General features: G+C 33.0%; 3 protein-coding genes across 3 annotated transcripts; 2 read left to right on the top strand and 1 right to left on the bottom strand.

Annotated features, from left to right (window-relative positions):
• The first annotated feature begins 7,595 nt into the window (after positions 1-7,595).
• On the top strand, positions 7,596-8,377 carry LOC102598032 (histone H2A.1). Its single transcript, XM_006344585.2, has 2 exons — positions 7,596-7,870; positions 7,984-8,377. The coding sequence occupies exons 1-2, from the start codon at positions 7,667-7,669 to the stop codon at positions 8,218-8,220; spliced, it is 441 nt and encodes a 146-aa protein (XP_006344647.1). The 5' UTR covers positions 7,596-7,666; the 3' UTR covers positions 8,221-8,377.
• A 3,185-nt stretch (positions 8,378-11,562) lies between these two features.
• Positions 11,563-15,918, bottom strand: LOC102597713 (autophagy-related protein 18a). The gene is made up of 4 exons (XM_006344584.2): positions 14,861-15,918; positions 12,975-13,182; positions 12,007-12,133; positions 11,563-11,888 (listed from the first exon to the last, which is right to left on the bottom strand). The coding sequence occupies exons 1-4, from the start codon at positions 15,767-15,769 to the stop codon at positions 11,798-11,800; spliced, it is 1,335 nt and encodes a 444-aa protein (XP_006344646.1). The 5' UTR covers positions 15,770-15,918; the 3' UTR covers positions 11,563-11,797.
• A 2,724-nt stretch (positions 15,919-18,642) lies between these two features.
• Positions 18,643-19,638, top strand: LOC102597391 (protein SRC2-like). The gene has a single exon (XM_006344583.1). It carries the CDS (start codon positions 18,668-18,670, stop codon positions 19,616-19,618), a length of 951 nt encoding a protein of 316 aa, XP_006344645.1. The 5' UTR covers positions 18,643-18,667; the 3' UTR covers positions 19,619-19,638.
• Positions 19,639-21,580: the final 1,942 nt, after the last annotated feature.

The following is a 21,580-nucleotide window of genomic DNA, read 5'->3' as shown; positions in this document are numbered from 1 at the left end:
ACAAAATGCCTCTGCCCGGATTCGAACACGCGACCTCGCGTGCAGTAGAGCAAATTCATGAACCCCCAACGCCACTGAGCTACGTCTTTGGTGTATGTTCAGGGGGTTCAATAGTATATATATACACATCTATTCAAAATTTAATCTTATATATATAGTGTAATTTTTCGACGAAGGGGTTCGGATGAACCCCCTTCGTTGAACGTAGATCCGCCCCTGGTTGACGTGATTGGATTCTCAATAAACGTTATTGTGAGTAACGTTTTACACCTAAAACGTTACTCACAGTAACGTTTATTCATTTAACGTCATCAGCTCCGTCAGTTTTTGTCCGTTGAATTTTTAAAATAAAAATAACCTAAAACGTTACCATGAAGTACGTTTATACTACTTTTGTAAAAATTAAAAACATATTAGTTTGGTGAATTGGTTTTTAAAATAGCTTATTTTGGTCAAAAGTTCTATATATATACACAAGTGATGTGAGGGTTATTACCGCATATGCGTACATATCACGCCACGCGTTATGAAATTATATCTTTAATTTTATTACCTTTTTTGATGTAGTGATAAAAATGTTTTGCTTTTGTTTTTAATAATAAAAAAATTAATTATATACTCAATTTATTATTGTAGAAGGAAAAAGGAAAAAAAATATTGCTATTTATTGTCCTTATTCACATTACATTTATGTCATTGGAATATAAATTTGTTGTTAAGAAAATTAAATAATGAAATTTGAAGTTTTTCTCCATCAATAAGAGAAGAGTTAAAGAATTTTTCAAGTTTTTTTTTAATGTATGGTTTAAATCCTCTTAAGCACATTTTTTACCGTAGAATCAAATTATCATATTCTTATAATTTATATTTTGTTATATTCCTTAAAATACCCCTCATTTGCTTTTCACACCACCTTGTCCATGCATAACTTATACTAATGGGGCGGGACAGGGCGGATGCGGAGCAGAGTGGGTTTAAAGCAATGTGGGATGGGGCGAATCTAAGGTTGTGCGGAGCGGGAGGAATACGGAACGGATTGAAATGGATTTTTAAAACTAATATGAAGCAGGTCGGCTTGCGGGTATATGTGATTTTATGCAGGTTCAAACTTAATTTTAACTTTCTACATATTATAAGAGTGATAAAACATTATTTATTATGATAATTTTTTTAAAGCTACTAAAATATCTAAGATAGTAAATGAAAATAGTTCAATAAAAAGTAATACAATCTTTTACATGTTCCTCAATTGATCTCTAAAAAATAATTTTTAAGTCATTGTCTGTTAAATTAATATAACTTAATGAAAAATGAATTTATTTTTATGAATTTTATTTTTGTATCAAACTTAACTAGAAAAAAAATATTTAAAAAATTATGCGGGCGCTGGGAAGCGGATCAAAAAAGAAAAGAAATTGTTGTGCGGGGCAAAGTGGATTAAAATTTTTGCAAGTTTAGCTCAACCCGTTCTGCCCCATTGCCATCCATGCCCTCTATTTATAGGACAACAATAAATGGAACATTAAAAGATACCATGAACATGATTATCAATAAAATTAAGAGTAATGATCATCAAAAGTCATGAAAGTAGAAAAAAAAAAAAACAATTAAGTTTTTATATTAAAGAAAATGAATAAATGAAGGAGGTTTCGGGTTCGAGCCCCCTTGGGTATGGAGTTGCCTTTGTTAGAGAGCATTTTACCCCTCAATATGGGACTTTTCGGCGTGAATCCAGATTTAATCGGTCTCCAATGTGGGTACCGAACACCGGGTGGGAAACCAAAAATAAATAAAAAATGAAGGAGTAGTAATTGACACATTCATTTTTGTGCAATAACAGTAAATAAACAAACAAAAGAATAATAAAAAAAAGATAAATATAATTTTTTATCAAAGAAAGGTGCCACGTCATTTTTTTTCTTCTAGATGATTCCTATGTTGATAAAGAAAGCAGATTGAGAGAGATAAACAATTTTACTAACTCATTTTTTTATCCTAATCAAATACTTTTACGTTTTGAGTTCAAACCCAAAAGATCGTATTAGTGATCTCTGGAAATCTCAAAAACAAAACTTCTAACAATAATAAGAGAAATTAAAAATATGAAGACTACAAAGCTACATATCAATAAACAACTTTTTTTATGAATTAAACTGCATTTTGAAAATTATAAATTAGCATAACATTCTTGTGCTCTATCATTATAATTGTTTAAAGTTGGATCTACATAACTATAAAAATAAATATACATAATTTCTTGAGTAGCATATATGTATATGTTGACTTCCTTTTTGCTTCTTTTCAAAAATATCTTTACCTAAAAACACAATAAGTTAACTTTACAAAAATAAAAAATAAAAAAATGAAGTTAACTAATCAAATAAAAACTTTAAAGAATACTTAATTGGGAGTTAAAAGAGGAAAGAAGGACTATGTTATCAACATAATACTTAATCCATTTCTTAAAAAACTACAAAGAGAAGCAAAGAGAAAAATTAACTCATTTATCTAAAAAAGTTCATAATTTGTATTATTAAGAATCGAAAAAAATTAATATTAAATGTATAATTGCAACAAAGAAAAAATAATAATTATAATAAATATATCAAATCATTTTACCTCGTAAAATTGAACTAGACAAGAATGCCTAACAATCTTCATTGTGGATCTCTCTACTGCCAGATCTCATCAAAGAAGACAAAATTGATCAACCAAAGAGACAAAAAATGAAGAATAAGAAGAAACGGAAATAAAGTAACCATATACGTTTCAAAATAAGTTTTTATAAGTGTGATTTTAAGGTGTCATAAATTTGTATATTAAATTATTTGAAGGTTATGAATATGAAAGCTAGAAGTTCTGAACATTACTAATTTATATGATTAAAGATATATGAATTAAGGAGATGATTTTATTAAAAAAAAATAACCGAAAGAAATGAAAATTATTTAAACAATTCACGTTTATATCTACTAACCATTTATTTCATATGTAAATATAATTTATATCATTACTTTTAAAATTATTTATATCTCATATAACAATTATTCTCATCGACATAAAAAATATTTTTATTTCAAATCAATCCCTACTTTACCATTTATATTCACCAATTTTATTATTTTTGATCAAATGTATTTACCAATCAAATTGACTACAAATAGCAAAAAGTAACAATGTTGGTTCGCCTTCTAGGTCATATGATCGAGAAATGCAAGTTCAATGTGAGAAGGTTGTCTGTACTATGAGGATTATAACAAAAACGAGTACACTACAACTTATGTTCACTTTTATTTTTTTTATTTGATTGAAGATTGATTAATAAATGTTGTATTTTTTAAGAATATATAGCTTTGTGATAGTGTATTATATGATTTTATGCCATTTTGCTTATTTGGTATGATTGTATAAAGAATTGAGACAATTTTAATAGTTTTAACTTTTATAACTTGTGAGGGTTTTATATTTATGAGAAACCATACAATATAAAAAAAATCTATTGCATGTCCAACAAAACTTCAACTTCATCTTAGGATTTCATATCGCATGGCCAAATGGGGCCTTAAATTAAATATGGAGTTTTCTATTACCCAATTGCGATCTTTTCATATTGAAGTACCATAGGTGGGAGTGGGCATGTTTTGGTATACCGAATTATCATACCTTACTGAAATTTTAATACTATGATTTTGATATTATGATATTTAGCATGGTATATGGTATACATTTGAATTATTCTTGATGCTTGGTATTTAAAAATAACATGTCGAAATATCGAATATCATACCAAAGTATATAGTTACATAAATAACATATATATTATTAAAATATTAGCAAATATGCAACCTAGTATCAATATAAACTATAAATGTTTAGAAGTTGAAACTTTGAATGTAATTGATTAACAAAAGGAGTTGTTTGTACTTTATTTTGAATATGTATTTTTACATGTATAATGTGTTAGTATGATACAACTGAGACCTTTTTAAAATTGTTAAAGTCATAATACTCTATTTTACGAGTATATATTAGTCGAAGTTGAACAAACTATGGTTACCGATTTACCATACTGTAGAATATCGAAAACGAACTTTAAATATTGAACTATGCCGAATTAAATTTGTATGGTAATGATATAATATTTTAAAAATCGAATACTGAAGTTACGGTATCGTAACTTTCAAATACCATATCATTCCCACTCCTAACCACGGGAGGATGGGGGTGGAAGGGGAGGAAGAGGCATCACATGAACGTCACGCTTCCAAAATTCTTTTTAAAATTTGTCAAATGCATAACTCGTTGTTGTAAAATGGATGTCCACATAAGTATACATTGTGTTGTAACATAAACGTCCACGTAAATATATTTTGTGGTAACATATATGTACACAATATGCATTGTGGGTAGAGAAAAGATATAAAGTGACACCTGAAGTTGTCCCGATTTTTCAAAAAGATACTTTAACTTTGCGGGCGTCCTATTACCCCACAAAACATTTCAAAATCACAATACATGCGCACTTTTTACACAATCTGCATTCTCGTGCGTGAGTCTCACCTCAATTAATAATATAATTACATATTTTTTTCAACCCATTTAGTAAAAATTGGATAAAATCTTGACCCATTCACATTTTAATCATGACCTACTCCATTTAACCCTAAACCCCTTTCAAATTTTCACTCTACTCTCTCTCTCTTTGATGTTCAAAATCCTAAGCATTTCAATAGTCACAATAAATTAATTTTGCGGTGATAATTTCTTAAATTATGGAGTCAAAACGAAGAAGTGAAGGCTCACATGTTAATTGCTTTTTGATTTGAATGCAAATTTTGGTTAATTTTTTTTTTCTTTATATATAGTAGTGATTTTTTGAAAAATCATTTTTATAGTGATTTGTTGTTATTTTCTTCTTGTGCTATCTATTATTCAGTGTATGTAGTGTTAGTTTAGGACTGATTTGAGTTTGAATGTTTCTTCACTGATCTAATTTTGAAATTTGTTTGCAATTGCACTTTCAGGATTTACAAATTCGTTAATCTCATAACTTTAAAATAAATAAAAAAAAAGAAAGAAATTGAAGCTAGTAAAGCAAAATGAAAATTTATGAGAATGAAGAATTTTTTTTGTGGTTGTAGATAGAAAGGTCTTCAACATATATCAATGGAGGTTTTGGAGAAGATGGGAAGTAGGTATTTTAATAAAGAAGAAAATTCAAATTGTCAGTGCCACATGACATTTTTACACTGGTTTGGGGGTATATTTTTACTCCTCCACGTGCCTACCAGATGTGAGAACACGACTATTATGAAAATGGGTTAAAAGTATTTAATTATTGCGATTTGAAATAGTTCCATAGGATAATAGGACGCCCGCAAACTTCAGGTGTCTTTTTAAAAATTTAGGACAACTTCAGGTGTTTTTTAATGTCTTTTCTCTTGTGTGTAAGATGGATATACACATAGCATACAATGTGTTGTAACTTAACCATCCATATAATATACTTGATGGCCAAGTATTTACATAGCAAATAGATATTCATTATGTATTATACTTGGTGTTCAAGTATATACATGTATATCTATAGCACTCTTCTCGTAAGATAACACAAAGACAATAGTAATTGAAAAAAAAAAAAACATTCAATAATAAACAAAAGTCACTACTACTCATTTGTGTCTTTCTGTCTCTCTTTTTCTTATTTTATAACACTACACATGCTTTATTTTATAACACTCATAAATTAATTTCCATCGTCAGATTTTTAGCCCTGTTATTTTTAAATGCAAAATATTAAGTAACAAATAAAAATATGTTGGGTTTGATTTCTAAGAACCCAACTCATTTGAATTCAGAGGTAACTAAGCAACTACCTTAAAACAACAAAATATTACAAACATATACTCCCTCACATTCATACCCACTAAATAATTAACTATATATTCTCCTACTAATTTCGCTTAACCGATATTAAATCAATATCATATAGTGTATTGGAATAATTAAGGTCGATAATTTCGCTTAATTGATACTAAATCAGCATATATATATATATATACTCTCATAGTTGTAAATAATTTTTTGGACTCTCAGTTTTTAATAATAAATTAAAATAATATATAAAAATGTATTTATAGTTGACACCGAAAGAACTACAAGTAAGCTTTTAGATGTCTCGATCCAAGTCACCGCTATCAAAAAGATCGTTAGTGATCCTTATCCCATGAGTTCTACAACATCAACCACCTAAATGTTATACGACTCTATGTCCATCCTCCAAAGATTGGTAATATTTTTGAATTATCCATATTCAATTGTCGAGACCATATAGTTTTTTTTTAATCATCTACAAATCATATAAACATATCTAATACGTTAAGTTTTAGATATGCATATTGTTAATATAGATTTTCATAGATTATGAGAGGTATATATCTCATTCATTCATAAATTATGTAATATGTTTAAGGGTATTAATTCAAACATATGTAGTATATCGCTTACTAATACTGATTGAACAAGTTGAACCAAATTGGTACTTTAATCTTTTAGTAAATTAAATTGTACAGTGTAAAACAATTGTTTTTTGCTATTATTTGAAATGTATGAGCTAAATTGCTTAATAAGTTATTCAATTCACTATCTACCAAATAAACATAACAATCAGACCAAATAAATGAAAATACAATATGTGGAATCAATTGTGTTTACAATATGTAACGTATTAGAAGTTTGTTTAAAAGAAGGAAAACTTACATAAATATACTATAAATAAAAAATATTTACCATTTATAGCAATACCATTTTTTTTTCACTTGATCACTTTTAATACAGTTTTAATACATATTACTAAGAACAATTTATTATTCACATATAATACAAGTTTTATTGATGGATAATGCATTTATCACACATTTTAATACATTTATAATAAAATGTGTCAACCTCTTACCAAACAAGCATAATATATTTTTAAAAACAGTTATAATACATATATATTGCATACTTAATTCACTTTTAATACATATTGCAGATTTAATATAGTACTGCTATGTATTGCTATAAATGGTAATAAATAAAAAATATCGCTAAAATCAGTAATTATTTATTAAAAAGCACACATCCAAGTAATTTTTTCTTAAAAGAACTTATAAGCTAAAAATCATAACTAAATCGATCCATATAAGCTCTAGTTTCACCATCTCGATGATATGTGGATCGTGACCATTAATTAGGATTTTCTTAATTAAATGTGTAACTAGATAAAAATAGGAGTTAGGATTTCCTTAATTAAAGCATTCACCAATTCTCAACTTAGCGCAATTAAAATTTTACGAAAATTCAAAATCCCCGCGCGCGGTTTTACCACTTACTCAACCAATTCACTTAAGTACATATACGTGTCACTAAATCATTGGCTATTCGCGTTAGACGAGGATCGCTCTCCTTTGATCTTTTTATAACCGTTAGATCACATTAACAGAAACGAATCCCCTTCGTTAAAATTAGATGGTCCTCACGCGGATCGCCAGCGTGGCAATCTCATCTCATCCCTATAAATAATAAACTCTTCACTTTCATTTTCTCATCAGCTTTCAAATCTCAATCAAAGCACTCAAGCTTTCTTCTGTATTACTCTCTTTAAGATTTTCTTCACACAGCAATGGATGCTACTAAGACAACTAAAGGTGCCGGAGGAAGAAAGGGTGGCCCAAGGAAGAAGTCCGTCACCAAGTCAATCAAAGCTGGTCTTCAGTTTCCAGTCGGTCGTATTGGTCGTTACTTGAAGAAGGGTCGATATGCTCAGCGTGTAGGATCTGGTGCTCCAATTTATCTCGCTGCTGTTCTGGAATACCTTGCTGCTGAGGTACTAAAACACATTAAATCAATAAACCCATTTGATTTTTTTCTCAGATCCGTATTTTTCTGTTGAATATGGAGATAGTGATTTTGTATTGATTTATGGGGTTTTGTTTATAGGTGTTGGAGTTGGCTGGAAATGCGGCCAGAGACAACAAGAAGAGCAGAATCATTCCTAGACATGTGCTTTTGGCAGTGAGGAATGATGAAGAGTTGGGAAAATTGTTGGCTGGAGTTACAATTGCAAGTGGAGGTGTTCTTCCTAACATTAACCCAATTCTGTTGCCTAAGAAATCCGCAGTTGCCGATGAGAAGGCACCTAAAGCCAAGGCAGCAAAGTCGCCAAAGAAGGCATAAGACTCATTTAGAAGTTTCATCGTCGGGTTAAATATGCGGCAATCTTTTGTCTAGTTTATCGGTACTTCTAGTAGTAGGATGTAGATTTCTGTTATGGTTTGATAACCTTGGTGTAACGTGCTTGGAAATATAATAGAAATTATCTCATTTTCTATCATCTCGTTGCAGTTCTTTTGTGTTCACAATGTGCTTTGATATTTTGATTGATTATAAGGTGAAATTTTGCGTCGCTTTGCTTGTCTAATTGAAAATATAGAAAGTACTAAAATGAATGACTAAAATCCATAGATGCAGTATCGAGGTTTTTTGGTCCCTGTGTTGTAATCCAAAGTAGGCCAAAACAACTGAGTGAACAAGCAAAACAATTCCGTATTATTTGTCCCTAATTGCATTATCTTCATTTGTGTGATAACATTGTACTCTTTTGTTGTAGTGGCAGGGATAACATATCTGTTGCTTTTAATTAAATTTTGATGCGTTGTTCTAGTTCGGTTCAGAAAGCTGTTTTACATGTCCCATTTATCTTTTCTTTGAAATATTGTGGATTTGCTCTTTCATTCGGTATTTCGTTCAAAGAGTTTTTGTTAACTGAAGGCCAGTTCTCCAGGAATAGTGTGTGCAATGTTGTTTCTAGCATTGCTCAATGCCTCTTGATATAAAACAAGTCTAGGATTTTACAATCCTGTTGGTTGCTTTCTCTTTCAGCTTTCAAGAAGTAAGCATAGGTGTGAAGGGTAGAAGGAGCGGATTGGATTGTTTGTAAGCTTATTGTTTTTGTAGCAATTAGTAGTACTTGATGTTCTGTCATGGGGATTTAAATTTGATCAAGTGTTTGCATCTGCAAGGAAAAATTTCTGCGACCTTTTTAACTATTCTGTTCTTCCTTATTCCTTGCAGCTGTGTTAAAAGTAGTGATCTTGGACTTTGAGGCACGCATAGAGAGTTAATTAAAGATCAATTTCACTTTTAGTGCTGTAAAGTGCATTGGTTAGTAGCTTATTTTCTCTTCAGGGATATCTGGCATCTATTTTCCTTTTTGCTAGTGTTCTTTTGTGTGGTTACTGAAATTTGTGGCAAGTTTTATGTCTGGTGTTCCATGGATAGAACAAGGTACATCAGATTCTTTCAAGTCTTTACTACTCAAGGTACCACCAGATGGATGGAAGTTTAGACTGAGCAAAATGTCAAGAGTAGAGTGCTATTTTTCATTTAGTCCCATTATATCAGGTACCACCAGATGGATGGAAGTTTGTGTACATTTTCAAGCCATGTACACAAACCATTATGCTATGACAGTCATGTACAATCACCTCCCTCTACTTGTATGAATTCAATTCACATACTTGTGACTATCCATGTATGTATGAGCCAGCCTTGCAAATTATATTTTTTGCAGGTTGATCAGCGATGTAAGCTTGAGAAGATTTACATGTGTTTGCAGGGACTGTTGTCTGTACTGATTTATTTTCTGGGTTTTTTACTGTAAAGTGAAATCTAGTTAGTGCACTTCCAGCTGCGAAAGAAGGCACTTCAAGTAAGTTTCATCTTGGGATTGGCTTAGCCATTATAGTGTTGTGAAGTATATGATCAGAACATGCAGCTGCTCATATACTGTGTATAAATTCTGTGCCATAGATCAAATGTGGATGACCATGCCTAATAAAGTGTACTTGGGAAACTTGGATTGTTGTGAGACCTAATATATCTAGTTTGACCAAGTGTTTGCATCTGCAAGGAAAAATTTCTGTCCTTTTTAACTATTTTGTTGTTCCTTTTTCCTTGCAGCTGTGTTAAAAGTAGTGATCTTGGTCTCGGAGACACGCAGAGAGAGTACATTATAGGATCAATTTCACTTTTAGTGCTGTAAAGTGCATTGGTTAGTAGTTAGTGCTGTAAAGATTTCGCATCCAATGTAACATTTCTTTTGTTTCCTAGGCAAGTTTATTGAGGAGGTAAATTGCTGCTTATTTTGAATGTTTTGCCGTCTTCTATATCTTGGAAATTAGATGCTATAGCACTCTTGAGGAACAATGTAACTATCCTTACATATTATATGAAGAATAGTAGAATACCATTTGCTACCTGTATAAAATGAATGAGTATGCGTTTAAGTATCTGATATGGAAGCGTATAAATATGCAGTACAGATACGTCTATATTATCACTAATTGACAGTTTTGCTATAGATGTGCTATTTAGAGTAGAGATTAGTGAAATAAATAAGATAGACATAGTGTCCCCTTCTGTAAGTCTCCTTCAATTTGTTTGTCTGTAGGTGCAGATCCTTTGTCTGGCAACTTTTGGACCATAAATCTGATCCTGAAAATCAGACCATGGATTACTGTTAGGTTACTCTGCGGCTCTAGTTGCCTGTCTAGATCCAATGGGTCATTGTTGCCCAAAAAATTACTACTAGGAGTAGCACAAAAAGCGGTATCATTACTAGAGCCTATGCTATTAGAAACTCTGCATGCAGCTGGAGTGTATCTTCGTTTTCTTCTCCACGCTGGTCAGCTGCCAAGATAGACGAAACAAGAGGTGGTGCTTCTTCCAAAATAGTCAAAACAGAAAAAAGGCTACCACTAGAGGCATCTTTTGCAAGTCCATCTTTTCCTTCACCAATTCTCTTTTATGGGATGCCTGTTTGTGGTATAAAGGAGGTACAAAGCACCTTGGCAGGACCAGTCATATGTTAATGTGTACACAAGTACATTCTAAAAAGATAAAGAAGAGAAATAACACTATTCAGTAATTTGTCACAAGCAGAGAAGGTTATGAACATATTCCTAAGAATTCCTGCTTAGAAGTAATTTTGCTAGAGTGCCATTTGTATGGTATACACTCAGAGATAGAGCTCCTTTAAGCCACTTATTTTGGTAGGATTTTCACGACTGCTATTCCAGTTTAGTTCAAATTATTAGTCATCACCTTCCTACATTTTCACTCACTAGGCTTTAGCTCTCCAGTTAAAACTGTTTAAAAAGTCCATTGGAATTCTAGACGTCTGCGTCTTTTCTCCTAGACTATGGACTAGAAAATTGAAGGCCGATCATAGTTGTTGATATATATAAAAATGAAACTAGTTAGACCTACAGTCACTATATAATTGACGGTATTAAACAACCATTCCCTGATGTTGTTTGCTTTCTGTGGTGCTGGCACTTTTTAGTTGCCATGTTTGCATTAAGCTTTTAGGAAGCGTCAAATTATGTGCACACTTTCACCAGAAACCATTAATGATATACTCCATCCGCAGCCTCATGTACTGGCCATAGTTTTTTTTTATATAGAGAAACAGAAGAGTAAGGAGCCAGACAAATAACTAAATAGATACTTCAGCACTACGATGACAAACATGCACATAACAATACTTCAGTTCTACGATGACACAACAGTAACTTGGGTTGTTACAAAAGCCGACCTGTTCTCATCTTTTATATATGTACATTTTTTTTTTTGGATTATGTCTGCATATTTACAGTCACTACCATGTCCACCTGCGAAATTATAAATAGATACAATAAAAACAAAAGCCACACAAGAAGTAGGGTAGCATGCACCCAGCTAGCTTCCCAAGTTAGAAGTTCTCCTCGGACTTCAAGAAACTATGATGTTCCAACAGGGTCATCTCCCCACCAGTTGCTGCATCATACTGGCATCGGTAGAAACTGCATTTCCAATTCATCAAAGCATTAATATCGAACTTCCAAAGATGTGATTCACTTGTCACAAAAATTGGGACAACATTAAAAAAATGATACGAGGACTACACAACAACACCCTTACCTGCCATCCATGCCAAGAATCACAACCGTATTCTTTTGGTGACCGAAGGCCACAATGTGCTGCAGACCTTCTTGCAAGCGGAACTGAGCCACAGACCACTCAGAGCTGAAATACTTCGGTAGCACACCTGCATGGAGGAACACCACAAAGGTCTGTCAATAAGCTTAAAATATTGAGTTATTAACAAAACTCTCCAACTAATTCTTTTGCAACGTCTCCAAAAAATTCTGTCCCGAGTATATTGGCGACAAAATTACAAAATCGAAGAAACTGTTCTGACTGTTCGACGGAAACCTACAGTCAGTGTCATCTAAAAAATAAACCAAGAAAAGATTGAAATTGCAAGAACCTCTTCCTAAAAAAATCTAATCCATATGATGGCAGTAAAATATGTTTCAAAATTAACTGCACATAAAAGTCCTTAGAATTAAGAAAGACGTATAATTTAGGGGTGCAAATATGCTGAACTTAATGTAATGCATGTTTTTCTTAAGCATAATTTATCTTTCAGATTACTTGCCTTCATCTAATTCTTCCGAAGGATCATATACTTGGAATAACAAATTCCTACATTTTCTAGTAGACAACACGACAAAACCTCCATCAGATTCCTAGTTCGAGCAAATTTTAGACCCAAACAGGTATAGCATCAATGTCTTCTGTCCAGTTCTTATGGCAGCTCTTTCACCAATGCCAAAAAGTTGTTTTCAAAATTCCTTGTGTTGCAACATCACAGTTATAGCAGAGAAGAAATAATTGAACCACGCACTAAAGTAAATGCAGGACACTATACATAAGATAACAGTTCCATGGGACATGAAGGACATTATAACAAACAGATGCTTGCACTTCATGGAGTTCTCTGAATAACAGAACTACCTCTGACACTACAAATATCACACACTTCCTCGGGAACATCTGCATTTAGAGCCTAGTAACTAAAGACAATAATATAACAGGCCCATTACCTCTTATGAAGGAGAGATGAGACCCAGCTGATGGAGATGTAGCATTTGACTCAGATGCCCCTCTTGGTCTATCAACTCCTAAAGCTGCTGAATCAACCTTTAGATTGAACACATGGACAGTTCCTTTATCACTGGAAACAGCTAGCCATTGTGCAGTTGGAGAAAAAGCAAGGCTATAAATTTCTGCTCTATCTGCGCCTCTTCTGACCTGTATTAAGCGAAAAAACATGCTTAAGATCAAAAACTAAAAACCAAAGAGCACATTCCATTTCTAAAGTGGCAGTTGTTAGCAATAAGCCAATAACACACCAGATTGTTCATTGACAATCAAAAGGTATTCAAAATTTTCAGTGAAATGGTATCAATAGAAGGCATTTGCAATGCATGTAAAAGATTATTTATGCCTGATGCAGAGTCTCTGTCCAAATTATTTGTCGTAGTTGCTACTTGCTAGTCCTTCAAAAGAGGAAGAGCAATAAGCATTGGAAGGACATACTAATATTTTGATCGTGTTTCATGCATGAATACCGTAACTAGCATTGAGTAGGACATCAACCTACTTTTCATTTTTTTTCATACTTTTAGGTAGACTGGTTGTGAAGTTGCCCAAATTTTTCTCAAGTATATGGAGGCCACTTTCCTTGTACTTTTTGATAGGCTAACTTCATCAAACATATATATGAAGATGGAAACTTCAAATCTCAGGAAAATATTACAATGAGCAAATTACTTGGTTTTGCCAAATACCAAGGCAAACTGATTCTCTAGAAAATAAAAAAGTACATCGTCTTAGTTATTCTATTCATATAGTAAAGCAATGTACAAATAAAGTACATGTAATTGTTTTTTTTTAATGAAGTATATAGTAATCATTGGAAGGGATCAGTAAAATGTAATGTGAGCAAAAGGTTACAAAAGATTTAGCTCCATTACAGTAAAGTCTAAACTAAAATCAGGGAGCTAACAAAGTCCAAAAACCTGTCCTTACCATTTACAGGGAAGCTATAGTACCATCTAACAAAATGATTAAACATCTAGACTTCAGAGACCCATGTAAGTTAAGGCAATCAATAACTGGTTATGAGAGCAATCTAGTTTCATTTCAATGATCTTTGCTGATGTTGCACCCATAAGACAGCTATTGGAAAACCACCCAAGTTCCATTTCGGAAGAACTCCACACATGTTGAGCTTATTAGCCAGAAAAACCACCCTAGCTTCATATCATGGTTTTCAAATTTTTTGCCGAAGGTTAAGTTCACTAAAAATACCTATGAGAAGTCCAAGGGCTACAAGAAATATACTTGAGATCCCCGTGTAAGATATTGCAGATGCAGCAGCTCATTTGGAAGAAAACGCCGTCAAACTTATGGTGTCTGTGGAGTGACAGAAAATGCTTTTTCTGAAATATCTTTCAAATGTTTGGCTACCTTGGTTACTTAAAACATAGAAAATGTTTGCCATGTATTCCTCCCGTTGTGGAAAACGTCACCCACCAAAACAAGGCACAAGTGGGCTTCATTTTTTATTTTCCAATATCATAGTTCCTACTTTACATCAGTTGCTTCAATAATACTAAGACATTACCGTCAACCTTTAGTATCTAAAAGTAGTACCAAAACACTATCCTTACACCCTATGCTCTTACTGGTACAAGTATCATTTGTCATATACTTTATTACCTAGCCAAACATGGGACAACTATCTCCTTAAGAACACATTTTCCATGAAAAGCATTTTTCTCTATTCCCAACACACCTTGGATTACTTTCTCTATCGGAAATTGACACCACCATATTAACCATAAATAAAAAAAAACGGCCATATTAACCATGTAAACAAAACAACTCAACAAAGTATGACCATTAATTCAGAGTAAGTGTATACCTCTTGGACCAAAGATCCATCTAAAGTATTATATATTCTGACAAGAGTCCCTTTACTGCTAGAAGTAGCCAACAACCTCCCATCATTTGTAAGCGCAAAACACACAATCCTCGAGTCATGTGCCATTATAAACTTGGTCCTCTTAGAAGCATAATGTTCCACTCTCACCTGACCCTTCTGAAGACCCGGACAAACCAGAACCATTGATCCCGATACCTGTGACACTTCACACAAACCCTTGGGGTTCGCCACTGTCTCAATCTGATGTAACAGTTTCAAATCCGAAAAGTTGTAAACAAATATCTTCTGGGCCAAAACAACCACAATTCTATCCCTTCTCAGCCTCACAGATTTCACCTCAGATCGAAACGATAGCTCGCCGATGCACCTAGATTGATGATCATCCCATATCATCACCTTATTCAAGGGATATTGAGGTTCCGGACCTCCACCAACCAACGCCAAAATATTGCACCGAAAAAGCATCTGAACAACACCAATTCCACCTCCACCATTAGAATTGCCGGTAAAATCGCGGCGGAAAATCTCACGGAGCGGATCACAGTTGTAGATCCGGAACCCTCGATCGGTGCCTGCCGCGAAGCATCCGTAATCCTGGTTGAAGGATAGGTAGAGGACATTCGGAGTAGAGGAATCAACGGGAAGAGAAATAGAATTAGGGCTAGGGTTCACGTTCTGTACGCTAGTGGCGGCTGTATTAGTGGGAGAGGTAACCGAGGTTTGAGAGCGACGTTCATCATCATCAACGGCATCAGTTACGGCAGCTGAGATATCGGAGAGGTCAGAGAGAGAGGAACGATCATCGGAATCAGGAGGATTTTCCGACATAGGAGGGGGAACGAAAGGGCTTTCGGGCCAAGCGGAGGAGGCAGAGAGGGTAGAGGTCATGAGGTAGGGCGAAGAACGGCGGCAGATGGCGGAGGAATTGCGTGTTGCAGCGTAGAGAGAGAGAGAGAGAGAGAGAGAGAGGCGGTGAGAGAAGAAAATAGGATGAGAATGAAATGATTGAAGAAAAATAGGGGGTGCAAGTGTAAGGTAGAAGAAAATTTACGGGCAGAAGGTTCCGTTTAGCTTTACTTGTAGACATTCTACTGCTGCTTTTTTGTTTTCTTTCACTTGTTCTAGATTAAACTTTAAAGGGTCCCACTTCTACTATATTTTAGTTAGTTTCTAAGATTTTCTACTTCTCTTTATGGGTATTTAAATCCTGGGATTGTTTTATTAAGTTTTATATTTGGTCAATAATTTTTAGTTTAATCTAATTATTGTCGACGGAGAATAAGAGGATTTGAATGATATTTTATAAATTTTATTTACTTTTTAATAACAATAATAATGTCAATTTATATGATATGCTTGTTTGTATGATTGAAATTATGAATCACAATAATTCTTAATTACTCATAAACAGTGATTTGATCAAGTTGGCTGAAATGTAATATTCTACATCAATCATATTCACATAACATTTAACATTATCCCATTTGTGTATGTTAAAATAATGTGTAAATATTGAAATTTTGTGTAACTCTACAAATTATGTTCAATTTGAGTTGGAACTTTACAAAGTGTGTTCAATTTCAATTAGTATTTTTGGAGGCTACTCAACCCTAAACCCTAGTTCATATTCAATTCTAGTTGAGACTCTATAAAAAGCATTCGATTTCACTTAGATTTTTTGGAGGCTACTCAACCCTAAACCCTAGTTCATATTCAATTCTAGTTGAGACTCTATAAAAAGCATTCGATTTCACTTAGATTTTTTGGAGGCTACTCTAATCCTAAATCCTAACTTATGCCTATTTATTAAAGAGACATCTTCATGGAATATTCATAAAGATATCAAATTCAAATCATCTTAGTTCGAGAATTATGCCAACAATCCTCAAATCATGGATAAATCTTATGAGAGAAGAATCAAGAGAGGAACATAATTGTACCTACTATATTTATCAATAAAATATTCTGTTTTACAATATTTTATTTGTAATTGTAATTTATTTTTTGTCACTTCAAAATTTTAAAGATTGTTGCAAACATTGTGTTAGTATTATTTATATGGAAATAGGAATAATCAAACAAGCTTTTCTTTAGTTTATTTGCTCTTTAACATTTAAAGGTATTCTAAAATTTGGTTTCAATATCTTTTATGTGATGTTTTGATAAAATAAACTTTACATTTCAAAATTTAAATAATCATTCTTCGAAATTAACTCTCATGTTTGAAAAAAATTACGTTTAGATTATGTTATATGCTTCATTTGCACCAGAGACAAGCTAATCATCAGCAATATGATTTATTTATTTTACATTATCATATGTATTATTTTAGTTATTAAACTATATGTATATGATCTCTATCATGAAAAAATTAGAATCAACGAAGACTGAGCTTCTAAGCAACTCCAATCATCGCAGGCTTGTGAATTGGGTTATTTGGTTATCTTATGAGGCCGTGAGCCAATGGGCTGACACGCTAATTTAACAGACACCAGTCCGGGGGCCGTGGCACCTCCATATATATTTATAGATCTGCCCATATCGGAATCAATGTATTTTTAACATCGTGATTTTGATATTTTTTTATATTACAATTTTGATATTATGAAATTAGCTATGATGTCCTTCGGATGACTCAGTTGGTTTGGAGGGTGGTTATCCACACGGATGACCCGGGATCGATCCCCCTCAATGCCTTCTGAGTCGAGCCTGTCGCATAGGGCTTGCCTAATGCGGTTTACATCCCTTGTGTGATTTGCAGGCTATTACACAGTGAGGAATTTACCCAGTGCGCACAAAGTGCTCACCCGAAGGGCAGAGGCTGTGGCAGAGGTTGTAGCAGCTGCGGGTTATCCTGGGGTTCCAAAAAATAAAAAATAAAAAAATTAGCTATGATGTTTGGCATGCATTTAAATTTTTTTTGGGTATTGATACGTTATTCAGTATTTGTAGAAAGAAATACCGAATATTTTATCAAAATGAATAGTTATATATACAACTCATATATTACTAAAAGATATATAAATCACTATTAGCACAAAATTAGTTATTTAAACCATGAAACTTTGACTATTATATCTTTGATTGAAACACTTTTTTGTGTCCTTGGTTAACAAAAGGAATTGGGTGTGCCTTTTTGAATATCTCTACATATATGTAAGGTGTTAGTATAAAATAATAATTGAAACGTTTTAAAAAAAAAATCAAAGTATTAATTTTCTTTATACAAGCATATGTAACTCAAAGTCGAATAAATTATATGATTACTGATTTACCATATCATAAAAATATCAAAACCTAACTTTAAAATGACGTACCATACCGAATTAATTTAGTATGATATGTTGGAATAATATATTTTATTTGGTTATAGTTGGGATTTGTTTGTCTATTCATATTGGAATAAATCTTCCGATTCTAATTTAATTTAGCTTGCTAGTATTATAAATACGAATGCCTGATCACATATTCTTGGAGTGAGATTCAAAAGATTTTGTGTTTATGAGAAAAATATTTTCCACGATAATAGGATGAAGGAGAAATTGTGTGACAGCAGCTGAAATTCTCATTAGCGAGAAAGAAGGGAGGAGAAGATAGAGACCATTAATCTAGTTCACACATTTGATTCAACTTTAAGCAATTACTTTTGTCTCTCTTCATTAACATACTTATCACATTTTCACCATTAAATTCTTCCAACAGCACAAGAAAAAAAAAAGGGAAAAAAGAAGAAATTCTTTAATCAATTCCCTTTTCTTTTCTGAATCTGTTGAATTCAACCATATAATGGATTGGCGTCCCTTTGATGTTACGGTGATCTCCGCCGCAGGCATAAAGAATGTCAATTACTTTTCTACCATGGATGTTTATGTCGAAATTTCAATCTTAGGTTATGCAAAAAATACTAAGAGAACCTTCATTGATAAAAAAGGTGGAACAAGTCCTAAATGGAATTACACAATGAAATTCACATTAGACGAACCTTCTCTCACAAAGTCTGGCCTTTCCCTCTGTTTCCGTATCAGATCTTCTCGCTTTTTCGGTGATAAGGATATCGGAATTGTCTCAATCCCTATAAATGATATCTTCGGCCAATCTAATTCCGGCCCTGATGGCAGCGCCGAAAAATTTGTGGAGTATCAAGTTTTTACCCCTGTTAATGGTAAACCTAGAGGTACTCTCAAGTTTTCTTATAAATTTGGGAAGAAATATGAACAAACTTCTGAACCGATGTACAAAAATGTAAATCAGCTTAATAGCAACTACAATCAAAATATGCCTGTTACGGCTTATCCATATGGCCAGACAGGGGCTAATAATATGACACCACCTGGCATGGGGTATGGCACGCCGAATCCCAATCATGGCATGGCGTATCAACAACCTGCAGGAGGAGTAGGATATCCTCCTGCTGGTTATAACGGTGGTGGATATCCTCCAGCTGGATATCCAACATCAGGATATCCGCCAACAGGATATCCACCGTCTGGATATGGATATGTTCAGCAACAACAACAGCAACAACAACAACAACAAGCTTACGGAGGATACCCACCCGTGGTGCAACAAGTGCAAAAGCCACAGAAAAAGAGCAATCTTGGAGGGATGGGAGCAGGAATGGGATTGGGTTTGGCGGGAGGATTGCTTGGTGGTATGTTGGTTGGTGAAATGATTTCTGATGATACGGATGCCTATGATCAAGGGTACGATGATGCCATGGACGATATGGATTATTAAAATGAGGTCTATAAATATATTTTGAGTAATTCTTTTGTTTATATTGGAGATATATGAAATTGGTCTTTGGGATTTGATTAAATACATTATTGTTATTGTATTATTTGATTTGGTTTTGCAAGGATTATTCCCATGATTTTGCAAATAAAGTTTGTATATGTTTGTGGAAATGTGATGTTGATTTTATTATTTGAATTTTGAAGGGAAAACAATACTCCCTATCAATTTTTTTTCGGTTCAAATGTGAGACCTACCAATAATTTTTCTTTGACTGAAATATATGCCTCTTGACTGCATAATAAAGTTACATGAGATTCTCCTTTAGAAACAAAAGGATGACTGCAATTGGAAACACGTCTTCCTTGGAGCAAAAGTATCTTTTTCTTTTGTCTATGACTACTTAATTAGCTGTGGACTTAATTTTGTTTCCATAGCTGTTGTATGACATTAGCTGTGTCACGTCTTTATTTTGATTAATTTCATGTGATACGCTGTTAATATTTATTAGTAATTCTGTCTATTAAAATTAGGACATAGTCGCTTTTGAGAAAATGAAAAAAAATTCATCTTACATTTCAAAGAGAAGATGGACCCACATATTGTCTCATTTCTCTCCAGCTTCTGAATAATTACGTAATCTTATAAATAAAATAATATAATATTTTAATTTGGATTAATTACCTATATACACATCTTTATGTTTCATAATTCCCATTATTCCCTATCATTTCTAAAAATTTCCAAAATCCCTTATTTTACTCCCAAAATTAAAATTCTAGATACATAAAACTCCCCACTCCCCAAACCCACATTTATCACTTTCTGATTTCACTCCACAAATCTCTCCCAATTTTTATTTCCATGATCTTTTCAGTTAATTGCTCCATTAGTTTGAAATTTGAAATCAGTCTCTTTCCTGTCAAAATAATTTCTCTCAAAACTTTAACTGCTCATATCTCCTCTTTTGAGCAATCACAGTATTATGTCAATGACTACCGACGCCAGTTTATATCGAAATTCATCAACCAAATCTATGCTGCTACCGGAGATTGGATTCATGCTATCGACGCCAGTTCAGATCGGAATGTGATAGCTAAACTTGTGTTGCTACTGGAGATCGGGTTCATCATTTGTTTTCAATTTTTTTTTTCTTCAACCTGGAAAGCAAAGGTTGTTAAAACCACCAAAAAAGGGGGTCAAAATTTCTGAAATTATTGATACAAAAATAATGTTCGATAGTGTATCATTCAAAACATGTATTTTTTCAGTATGCATCAGATACAAAAGTTTGCTAAAATGTATCAGATACAAACATAAGATAAATGACCATTTACTAAGTTAACTGTACTCCTTTCTTTGTATCATGTTTAAGGATTGGACAATTTTTGTATCATGTTTAACTGGTGGGCATTTTTGTATCATGTGTGGAGTTGTTGTAATTATGTGAAATTATTGATACAAAAATAATGTTCATTGGTGTATCATTCAAAACATGTATTATTCGGTGTGTATCAGATACACAAAATTTACTAGAATGTATCAGAGCACACATAAGATACACTGCAAGTTACTAATTTAACTGTACTCATTAATATATTCTTAATACTAACAAGAAATGGAGGATGTTTCAGAACTCTAACCCACATATGAAAATATCTTAATACTAACAAGAATCAACAAGAAAATTAATACTATGATACATTATCAGATGTTTGATACATCAAAATTTGCAATGTATCCCTGACTTATATATTGCAAATTCAGGCTCGTTTTTTTAATCTTTAATACAGTTTTACACCCATGTAGTTCTTAATTTTCAATGGAGATGAGTTATTACCTTCTACGATGTATCTGATTTCCAAGTTTTACATAATCTCATCGATCTCCAACTCGACTGAAATGGCAGCTTTAAGATTCATAAATGAAATCGATTGTCCAACAACAATTTCATCACTTTTGTAA

Source organism: Solanum tuberosum, unplaced genomic scaffold, assembly GCF_000226075.1.
Source record: "Solanum tuberosum cultivar DM 1-3 516 R44 unplaced genomic scaffold, SolTub_3.0 scf00060, whole genome shotgun sequence".
Classification (NCBI taxonomy): domain Eukaryota; kingdom Viridiplantae; phylum Streptophyta; class Magnoliopsida; order Solanales; family Solanaceae; genus Solanum; species Solanum tuberosum.
The sequence above is the reverse complement of the archived record's forward strand: the minus strand, read 5'-3'. Positions and strand labels throughout refer to the sequence as shown.